Below are 10,924 nucleotides of genomic sequence, written 5' to 3'. Positions count from 1 at the left end.
TGTATCTATTTGTGTATACTGTATATATGTCCATGGCTTTGACTCCTGAACAGGAAGAAAGAGATTTAAAAGACATTATACATATAGCAGAATACTTTGAAGCTACTTACTGAAATTCTCATTTCCCACCTTCGTCTTTAAGCATCTACATAGATCTGAGGGATTTCAAAGGGGTATTTTTATAATCCTGCTCTGTGCCTATTTGCTTTTCAAGGCAATTAAAACTAAAAATATCCCCAAAGAGGCATAGATACTAGGAGAATATTCTATTTCATTAATGGTTGTTTCTTTTTCTTTTCTTAAGGCTTCCGTTATCTTTAGAACACATTTGGGACAATCATGGGATAAATGAATTAGGATTAAATAATACTATGACTCATTAACATACAGGAGTTCAATGTATACTTGAATATGTCCAACAAAACTGTTCTGCTGACCCTTGTTCCAGTGGTGTTCCTCCTGTTAATTGTCATGTAAGGCACTTTCTTCTTTCAGCTTTGATGAGTCGTCTTCCTTATTCAGTGTGCCATAACATGAGCTGTGAGAATCTGGTTGTATTTTGCCTGTCAGTTTTTGTCCTAAGGAAATGTGGTGAGAGAAGGGAAAAACAACAACTCTGTGCAGAATTTTAATAAAACAAATCCCCCACCAATCCATCATTTAAACATTCTTTGCTCCAGTAATCATTGTTTTCATTTGACTGGTTGTAACAATAGCCTGGAAAAACTCTGAAAAATTCTTTGAAAAATCTGTTGGGAACAGGAATAGAAATTAAGGGAACAGTATATTTATTAAATATGACTAGAGCACATTTATGACTCAATTCTCCTAGGCCATCCCATTATCTGATATCTCATTCAACCAGAGACAGAAAAAATGCCCTACTTACCAGGAATATGTCCACAGTCAATAAAAGGAATTTGTGAATGCTCCTCTTTTTTATTTCTTGCAATTATAAACACACCAAGGAAAGACAGAAGACACCTGCAAAATAACAGTGGCAGAGTATCATTAGAAACAGTTCACTGCATCTGAGATGAGAATTTCTTTCTATGTTTCTTTTTCAAGGACTTACAAAACCAAGTTGCTGAGTTTATAAACACACACTTCTTCCTGGCAGCTCTATAAATTCATCTTCAGCTTTCTTTCAGTCCAGTTTTTTCCTCCTGAAGCTTTTTTATCAGTTCCAGAGGCTCCACAGGCAAAATTACACTTTTAGCAATATATACCTAATCAAATGCCTGTGAGTGTGAGACCACAACATTTGAATCCCTGAGCAAATCTTCACAGAGCATCCAAGCTAGCACTCTATCATGTGCTATTTAATTAGCAACTCAGTCTAACTGTAGACAATCAACATCTCTGTTGTTTTTCTCATTTGGCTGTGTGTCTCAGGGGCAAGCTGTAAGCCAGAAGCAATGAAAAACTGCTATGGTCAGACAAATCTTCTATCCGCTCTGAGTTGGACACACAACCCCTAATTTCTATCTGTCAAATACATGGCTGCTCATCCTCATTTTTTGTCTCTTTTCCAGCAGTCAGAAAAGACATCGGTTATGTGCACCTATTCCAGCCCAACTGCAGAAGATGTCTGTAGCTATCAGCCCCACTTATTTGTCAGCACTGTGGCAAGACACCTTCAGCAGTTCTGTGAGATGCTTTTAACCACACCTATTATCAAGTAACTGTCACCTGTCCTAAGAGTTGTTATGGTGCTAATAGACAGCAGAAGGTTCCTGCTCTCATAACTCCAAGCCATTCTTCAAAAATTTATTTAGCATGCTCTGAACTTTTCTGCAGGCATGCTGTGTCTTTCTTGACACTGGAAGATGAGAGAGAGTTATTACAGCACTGCCTCATAGGCAAGCAGCTCATACAATTGCCCATGCCTAGCAGCAGCAAAGACCAGTCAGACACACAAGTGGAAGGTAACATGGGAGGAGATGTCTTGCACTTGTAAAAGCACCCTCCATAACTTGATATTTGCTGGAGAGCAGTGATTGCTCCTTCCTGCTGGAGGAACACATGGTGCTGGTTTTTCATTCCATCATGAGATTAGTGGCTCATAAGTGTCTCACATTTTTACATATTTGGACTTGAAACCAGGCCTCCGAACTCCCAAAGCACAGACATCAATCTTTCCTTTAATGTTTTTTTATCCTACTATAATGGCTATTCCATAATACTTTAATAACAAGGTAGGTTTCTTCTTACTAAGAAAAGATGGGATTCTGCAGGGCAATGCTGTTTCAGTACAAACGTTAGTGCAGATTTTAGGCTGATACACTTACCCGAACAGAAACATGAACACGCTCAGGAAAGCTGCACTTTGGAATTCCTGATAAAATATGACCCCTGGAATGTGACAGAAACAAGAATTGCAGATCTTGACTGGCTTCCAAGTGATATGAATTACAGCTGGGAGGGTCAGGAGCAGTGTCATGCTTAAACGGAGCGAAAGAATCCCAAATAAGGTATTAAGACACATCATGATGGGTTCACTTTATGTGCCTATATTCCATAATCTAGGCTTTCTCAAGATACTGCACAGGACTGGAGAAGATTTAGTCTATCAGGTTGGAACATGTGCTGTGTTAGTAACTGCACTGATGCAGGTATTTTTTGCATTGTCAGCAACAGTTTTTATGCAGGTCAAACTCAAGGTCTTATTCACAAGCAAAGACATACCAATATAGCTAAGAGGTTCTTCGTGGATTTCATTAAGCAGCTCCAACAGACCATGTGGACATCTTAACTCCAATTGGGAACAGGTTTTCAATAACTAACTGTGTCCCTGATGTTTACACCAAGCTAAGGGCTCCAGCAGCCAAGTTTGCCAAATCTTTCTGGCTGAAAGGATCACTAGCTCTTTCTGGTCACTCCTCTTCCAGGAATTAGCACCTTCATACTGGAGGTGACAGAGCCAGATGTGTATCTGGGTCTCAGCTGCCCCAATTCACAGCCAAATATATTAGCTTTAAACCAGTGATGAGCATAGTTCTGCTTAGAAACACCAGAGTGTGAACCAGCACAGCTGAAGCATGGCTGTGTCTTCAAAGGCTGCAACTGGGGATGGGAGAATCATGAGACAAGGTACCTTCTATATGAGCACCTCAGCAAGATTCAGCAGAGGTTGTTCGTCTAAGCCCTACACTGGTTTAACTAACCTAGTGCAAATGCCTGTGTATCCAGTCTCAAAGCTATTAAGCCATTCCTGAATAGGTACTTGATCTTTTAAGGAGGCACCAGGCCAAATTCCCCATATGGTCACAGGAACGCAACCCCCTTTTGGCACAAGTCTCCTCTCAGTCACAAAGTGTAGGTCTCTTCTAACACAGGTGCTGAGGCAATCTGTGTGTGAAGCTAACTCCCCTTCTCATTAATGGCAGCTCTGCATGAGAAACTCCTGCACAGCAATGACAGGAAAGCCCCTAGTGTGTGTTAAAATGAGTCATAAATGTTCTAACAACATGATCATTTTGGCTCATTGCTGATACAGCATCTTAGTCGTCCTCCCTGCTCATGTTCTTATGCTGTGCACCATTTCCAAGATTTGCAGTCCCTCTTTAACAATGCTGAGTTCAAAGTTCTCACCCAAAATAAAATGTTAAATGCTTAAAAAGTCTTTGGAGTCATTTTATTTCCCTCACTTAACCCAGAATTCCACCTTCTGAAACAGAATATATGCTAACTACTATGAAGCACAGCTGGTTGTCATTTGAGTAGTTTGCCAGGCTGTTAAAATTACCAGTTCGTATACAGAGAGGATGGTGTGCACATGGTAAATACATTTACTGGATGTCAAGATGAGGCTAGGATAAATGCAGGTACTTCTAGTAAGCCAGCAAGGCTCAGTAAATCACACAAATCTATTCTGGAAAGGCTTGAATTTGATTATTTTTCATAGAATCATAGAATGGTTTGGAGTGGAAGGGACCTTAAAAATAATCTAGTTCCAAGCCCCCCACCATTTATTTTGTTTCAAAAGTTGTGAACTTATTTATTTTTCAGAACATAAACACCTGTGACTTAGGAAAAACTTCTTTTTGTGGAGACAAACATGACTGGTTTGGGTTCCTGTTCACAGATAGTAATTCTTGAAAACCTGATGTTTAGAAAATCATTCTGTAGAGGCAGAAGGCCAGAAACAAACCTGAAATGATGGCACTGGTGGTGAAGAACACAAAATTAATGGGCACAACTGCTGTTGCTTCATACAGATGCATTGCTTGATTCAAGAACCTGCAAGACAAGTGTTATTGCACCTCATGCCTACAGGAGCTTCATTGCACTTTGTCAGGTTAAACCACTTTATGTCAGTTTAATATTAAGTGTGACCATTTCTTACCACAATAGCAATCAACCCTGGACGGATGCAGATGTGTATGGAATTTACTTTCTGGTTTTGTCTCTGCAGAGTACAAATGAATAGGTGAAAGCAAGAAGGCTGGCATGGATTCTTCTGGCCATAGGCTGTCAGTGGACAGTCTTTTGAAGCATTGCTGGAAAAATGTTGTCTGCCACAGATAAGGGAGGAATGCTAGGGCATTATTGCTTATGGTCTGCATTGGTTCTTGGAAGCAGTGCTGTCTGCAAGCAGCCAGGGACAAATTGCTCTAATTTAAACAGATTGTGTAAGGGTATGTTTACAGCACATATTTGAACATGTGAGTTCTCGTAGGAACTATTTCACTTTGCTCAAGTCCACGTTGCTGTTACTCCTCTATCCAACTTGGCTGAAACACCTATTTGTATATTTATCCACGCAATCACACCCCAGAAACACACTGTCCTGCTGGGAAAATCCAGGAAGGTGGCCCCAAGCCTGTGCTCCTTCAGTTGGAGACTCTCCACTGTGCTCTTCAGAAAGGCAACATGAATCTTCACCAGAATCATGAGCAAGAGTGTGCAGGACCACGGAAGCATACACTGAACACAGACCTGCAGGACTGAGCCACCAGCCATGGAGCAGCCTGCACAGTCTGCATCAGTGGATGAAAAAGGCAAAGCAATTAACCCGCTTGTACAGAGACCACAGCTATCAGCATTTACCCATGAGTGTGAACTGTGCACCAGCAGATATTCTGTTATGTGAATGGTGCATTTCAGACCAAAAGAGAACAGGAATCTGCAGAGTATATTCAAACCTATAAAAAGAACCACACTTAAATGTTTCACTTGGAACAATATATATGCACAGTAAAAATCCAAGCTTGGGTCTGTTTTAGCCATTAAAGTAATTGCATGGTTATTTTAGCAACTGTTGAACAGTCTCCATGGTGCTTTAAAAATAAAGAAATCCTACATATCCACAGGATAGTCAGGATTTTGAAGTCATTGAAAACACCTCATTATCTTCTCCTATTTGCAACAAACTTGGTCACAGGGACTCAAACAGTGATACCAAGGTCCAGTGTTGAATCTAGCAGGTTGTTGCAGCACAGGCTGTTCTGAGCTAACACATGGCAGTCAAATAAAATAAGAGAGGAAACAAATAAAATGAGGATTTTAGACTGACAGCACTGTCTCCATTAGAAGATGTGTCCAAGAGAGAAGAGAGAAAGGGACATTGAGTCCTGGGAATGAAATGGGCACTTTTCACTTCTGTTTTAATTTTGGCCCAGAAAAAGAAAGAAAGAAAAAACCCAACAAGATGGAGAGGTTAATTCAGCAACTTCCTATTTACCAAGCTCTCACTTCCTATTTTAAATGCCCAGAGCTGTTCTCCCAGTGAAGACAAGCTGGATGTAAATCACTCTATAATATGTTACAGGGGAGTTCCCAAGTCAGCCATGGAGAGTCACTGCATAATAATGCATGGACTTTCTGATTCCACATGGGAATGGTGTGTTCTGCCATGAGAAAGCTGGGTTGGCTCTTCTACCGGAAAGTAATCATGCAAGTAAATACTCAGGCTCACACTGGAGCAGTGTAGATGAGATTACTGAATGATGCTATCAGCACCTGAAGCAGAGGGACAGGCATAAAGCGAACAGACCCTCGGTTCAGCTGCAAGACATATTTTACTATGCTGCCACCCCCAGCAATCTGCAAAGGCAGCATAAACCAATCACTTAACAGACCAGAGGCCTGCAGGGAAAACCTGGATGTCCCCAGCAGACCAAAAGTTAACTGTTTCCTAGAAATGGACATACATACAGAATAGCAAAGTGCAACATGCAGATTTAATAAAGACAAGGAGGAAGTTGGGATAAACTCTCTTCTTCAGTCAGGTGACATAAAGCTGGCAAGAAGAGATGCATAATGAAGGTAGATATGTCCATTTGATTATTCAGCAATAAAGGTTTCTAAAAGTAACTCCCAAAAGATTGCATAAACATAAATTTCATTTAATGAGTTAAGACCTGTGCCAAACCTAGATGTGCAAATTTGGGTAGACCTTGTAGAAGGTGATAATGAGAGGAGGTAGCATCTCTAACAATCAATTTTAAAATAAGAAATAAAGCCTAAATAAACAATACAATCAGCTGGAGACAATGCATCTGTCAAGGCTCTGCCAGGAATTTGTATATGGAATCATTATCAGTACCAAATAAAACTGACAGATAAAATGTGTACAAAGGTTAGGAGATAAGAATCTCACTTACTTGACTTGGAAAGCACAAGATGTTGCCATTAAAACAATCATGATATAGAAAATGGGATAAGTTAGCTGCATTTTCCCCTTCACAGAAAGTGTTATCATGGTGGACACAGCCTTTACAGCAATGACAGTCAGTGATGCTGAAAGGGAAAGTTAGCGATTAGCAGGGCAGAATTCACAGCAGTGATCCCGGATCATCACTGGGGAAGGACAAGGTTCCAGGTCAGAGCCACAGGTCTGACCACCTAAAAATAAGACTGAGGTAGGATTTGGCCATCGCTCTGTGTGTGCTTTGTGTTTTGCACTGAAGTTCTTGTAACACTGAGATCAGCAACCTTGCACCTACCCAGAATCTATCCATTTTCAACAGGGCAGCTGAGGTTAGAATCATATAAAATCTTGAAGTGTGCATATGTGTGTGTGTGTGTGTGTGTGTGTGTGTGTGTGTGAGAGAGAGAGAGAGAGAGAGAGAGAATCTGAGCTCCAGGTATGGAAAGAACTGGATCCATTTCCCACTGCTGGGCATATGCTCTCAACACTGGACTACCAGTTGGAGGTTCCACATCTTCCAAACATACTTTACCTAGCTCCAGCTGCTAAATTGGAGTCCATGTTGCATTACTCAGGAGAGGTCTGGTTACCTCTTCAGAGCAGCTAGGACACCTCCTAACAGCACCCTGCATGTGACACGGGATGCCTAAAATAACTCTTCCCCCTCAGTATTTCTCTGCTGAGACAGGAGCTGGCCAAAGCTGGCCAAAACTCACTTCTGGGATCACATCCCAAAGCACCTACTTCTCCCACGGGTTTTGTTGGAGAGCAGACAACCAGCACAGGGGTCCACACTTCATTTCAGGGGCCAGGCTTTTAAGACCACTTACTAGATTTAGCCCACAGAACAGAGTATTTCAGTGGTGTTCTGTCAGTGCATTTAATCACTATCATTGCACCATCACAAACAAATTTCAGACAACATGTCACCAGTTCAGAGAAGTCTTGCAAGACAGATCTTTTAGAAAAGGGGCTGAGAGTTTAGCTAAGGGTTGCTTTAGATTTCCTTTTAAGTGTGCTCTTGGTTTGTTGAAGCTAACCCAAGTAGGCTATGATTACTGCAAATAAAATGCAACAAATTCAAAAGAAACTAAAAACTGTAAGAAGAGTCAGGCTGCAGAGATGACCTTTGAAAAAAGGTAATTAATTGTCAGAAGCACCGTCCCCCAGCTGGGATCCAGTTCCACCCTCATGCAGGGCTGAGGAGTGTTGGATTTCAGTGGTCTGATTCATCCTCCCATAACTGCAAAATTCAGATTGGCAAGGAGATCTGCACTGTGCAAAAAGTTCAGGTCAAGGATTGGGAGAAAAGGTGGGGGAGGAAGAATGAATTCAGGTCTGTGGTTTTGATTGCAAGCATTTTTCTTATAGCAAGTCCAAAAGTTCAGGGGGAGTTTAAGAGTTGCATACATTTTGTGATGATCCTGTTCACCACCATGAAATTCATTGTTTTCATGACAACCTGTCCACTAAGTACTTCACTTCTTTCTCTGTAATGGAAACAGGTGAACTGGTTTAACAAACACAGCTGTGAAACTGAGCAGAGGTCAAATGCTGGCCCTGCAGCGGTGCAAATGGTATGATACAAAGTCAAAAATACAGTTGAGCCCCAACAAGCAGCCTACATAAAAAAATGAGATTTGCACTCTCAATGAGGAAGTTATTATTTTAAAAGAACATGTACAGGTAAAAATTAGTAGTTTGAATTGTCCATCTAAGGGTAAGGATTGCTGAAAAATTGTTTCTGATGAAAGGGTAGTTTCCATCCCTTACAATTTTAAAAAGACAGAAAACAAAGCATCAGGGGTTTTTGGTTGGTTGGTTGATTTGTTGGTTGGTTTAGTTTTTTGAAAAGTGGAATGATCTTTTTTGTTAAAGTAGCTCTGGATAAGTTTCAAAACCTAGGAAATGGTTTTCCTTTCTCTGATATAATTACCTCCCCTCAAGGCCTGTGTGACAAATGATGTCACTTTCCAGCTGTTAGAGCAGAAAACTCTGAAATCCCACTTTAATCTGAAATATTCCCCCCCAAACTTATGACAACTCTCAGCATATACATAAGGTAAGATAATTCTCACCAAATGAACTTGCAGAGTTGTACTAAGCAAAATGTTTGCAGATTTATGATCACCTCTGTATTTTCTTCATGATGAAAGTAGCTCACATATCCAGTGAAACACATAGGCTGTCCTCTCTTTAAAGAAACCTTCTACATTTAATTTACATCTGTATGAACACTCCACCAGGAATGTATCTGAACAGAAAAAGCCAAAATCTCCTTCCATGAGCTGCTATCACCCCAAGCCTCCTCTACCCCTCAGTGCATGTGTCAGACAGCTGGGAGCAGAGTTACTGGGCAATTTCTCATCCCCTCTGTGACTTTGCTCAGCAAAAACAGTCAGAGACCAAGCAGAATGCTCTAAGTGTAGCTTTGTGGGGACTGCCAGACACCAGGACAGCTGCAGGGATCAGAGTCAGATGCAGTTCTGGGTTTCCTGATCAAGAGAAATGTCAGTATTTCAGAAGTTCCCATGAACCAGGATTTGTTTGTTTATATCTTTTTTAATAGAGCAGAAATAATGACATATTCTTCCTCAAGCTGCATATATTCACCAAAACCTCAGCAGCCACGAGCTGAAATTGTATTTTGGGTTGATTGCAGCCTGACCATCAAACTGCAGTTAGTGCCTGCCGTGGCACAAGTTTGCAGCCCTGCTGCTGCTCAGCAGCTCCACGTGTCCTTTTCGCACTGGAGGCATCAGGGCTGGCAGGCTCCATGGCAAAACAAGCACGCAGGACTACACAGATCTAGTGTGGTACATCTAGGTCTCCTGGAGCCATGTGTTGACCTTGCTTGGGGCAGCTGTCACAGTGGGCCTGCCCAGAACTGCAGCAGTGAGGTGTAGAAGCCCATCTGGAGGTCTTCAGGCTTCCAGCTCAGCAACAAGGAGGCTCAGGAGTGCACAGTGCTTCACACTCCTCATGGCAGTGTTGGAAGTGGCAGAGAAGCTCAGGTGAGCTCTGCCAAAGCTCCTAGGCTCCATGCTAGGAGCTAGGGGATGGCTAGACTCATACTTTACTCCTCCAAACCAGGAACACTGGAGCAGTTAGACCTAAGGCTTTTAGGGCTATTCCATCTCTGCCTCATGCAGAGAGCATGGAAATCCTTGAATGCTTCTGCAGAGCTACAGATTCTAATGTTCCTAGCACTTGGAAACCTACATGGGAAGACTGTCCCAAACAGTTGTTCTGGAAGTCTGAGCTTTTCAACTGAGTAAGAAACCACTCAGGGATCTGAAGGACGACATTGAGATTGTGAGAGTTTTTCAGATCCAGTTAAATCCAAATTTTGTACCTGGCAAACTTTAGAGAAATTCTGTTTTATCAAAACCCTCACAATCATCTCCATTAGAAATGTGCTTTATAAGTCTTTGCAAACTGATGCATGCACTCACTGAACTCAGTGAAAAAATAACTTTTTACTTCAGTGGCACAGTTCAAGCACCTTTCACTTCAACCAAAGACCTGTGGTGTCCCATGAGGGCTTCATGGAGAAGGGACAAGACAGGAGAATTTGTCACATGGGGTGGTGAAAATTCTTAATATAAGCCTGCAAGCAGTGGAGCTTCAGAGATAACCTCCTGACATTTCTCAAAACTGATTCAAGTTTAACTTTATTGAACATTGCCTGATAAAATGATCTTCCCTATTTCCCTGAGTATTGATTGTGGTGACAATAATCAGAAGGCAACTTCAGTGACTCACTGAGTTCTTATGCTTCTGGAAAGGTGGTAAATTATGAAATGTTGCATATGCAAATAGTAATAGATAATTCAAAGACAGGTTGTTGTACAGTCAGAGCATATCACTCTATTTGTTTACAAAGTGCTTACAAGGTCTTAAGCTGCTCTGTTTTAAAGAACTGATTTTCACAGCTTGCTCTCCAAAACAAAGTTGCACACAAGACACTGTTCTAGGATCTAAATGCAAGGTGTTATTTCCAAAAAGCTTCAGAATACCATTGCACACAGCATATTAATTTCAAAGTAAAAAGAAATGGTGCCAGCAAAATGCATAGAAGCTATCCTAGAATCATAGAATTTAAGGGTTGGAATGGACCTTACAGATCATCTAGTCCCATTGCCATGGGCAGGGACACCTCCTCACTAGATCAGGTTGCTCAAGGCCTCATCCAGCCTGGCCTTGAACACTGCCAGGGTCAGGGCAGCCACCACGTCCCCGGGCAACCTGTTCCAACTATGTTTCACA

The 10,924-nt window shown here is 41.5% G+C and overlaps 1 protein-coding gene across 1 annotated transcript in view; it reads right to left on the bottom strand.

Moving 5' to 3' along the window:
* Positions 1-462: 462 nt before the first annotated feature.
* Positions 463-10,924, bottom strand: part of NIPAL2 (NIPA-like domain containing 2) — a gene marked incomplete at its 5' end in the record, with an annotated part of 32,475 nt that continues 22,013 nt past the window's right edge. The window contains 5 exons of the mRNA XM_009079821.1: positions 463-578; positions 890-984; positions 2,292-2,355; positions 4,154-4,242; positions 6,609-6,744. Coding sequence (XP_009078069.1) covers positions 463-578; positions 890-984; positions 2,292-2,355; positions 4,154-4,242; positions 6,609-6,744 — 500 coding nt within the window. The remainder of the gene's footprint in view (positions 579-889; positions 985-2,291; positions 2,356-4,153; positions 4,243-6,608; positions 6,745-10,924) is intronic.

The sequence above is a fragment of the Acanthisitta chloris genome, unplaced genomic scaffold, assembly GCF_000695815.1.
Source record: "Acanthisitta chloris isolate BGI_N310 unplaced genomic scaffold, ASM69581v1 scaffold18468, whole genome shotgun sequence".
NCBI classification, from domain to species: Eukaryota; Metazoa; Chordata; class Aves; order Passeriformes; family Acanthisittidae; genus Acanthisitta; species Acanthisitta chloris.
Note: the sequence above shows the minus strand (reverse complement) of the source record. Positions and strands in the feature narration are given on the sequence as shown.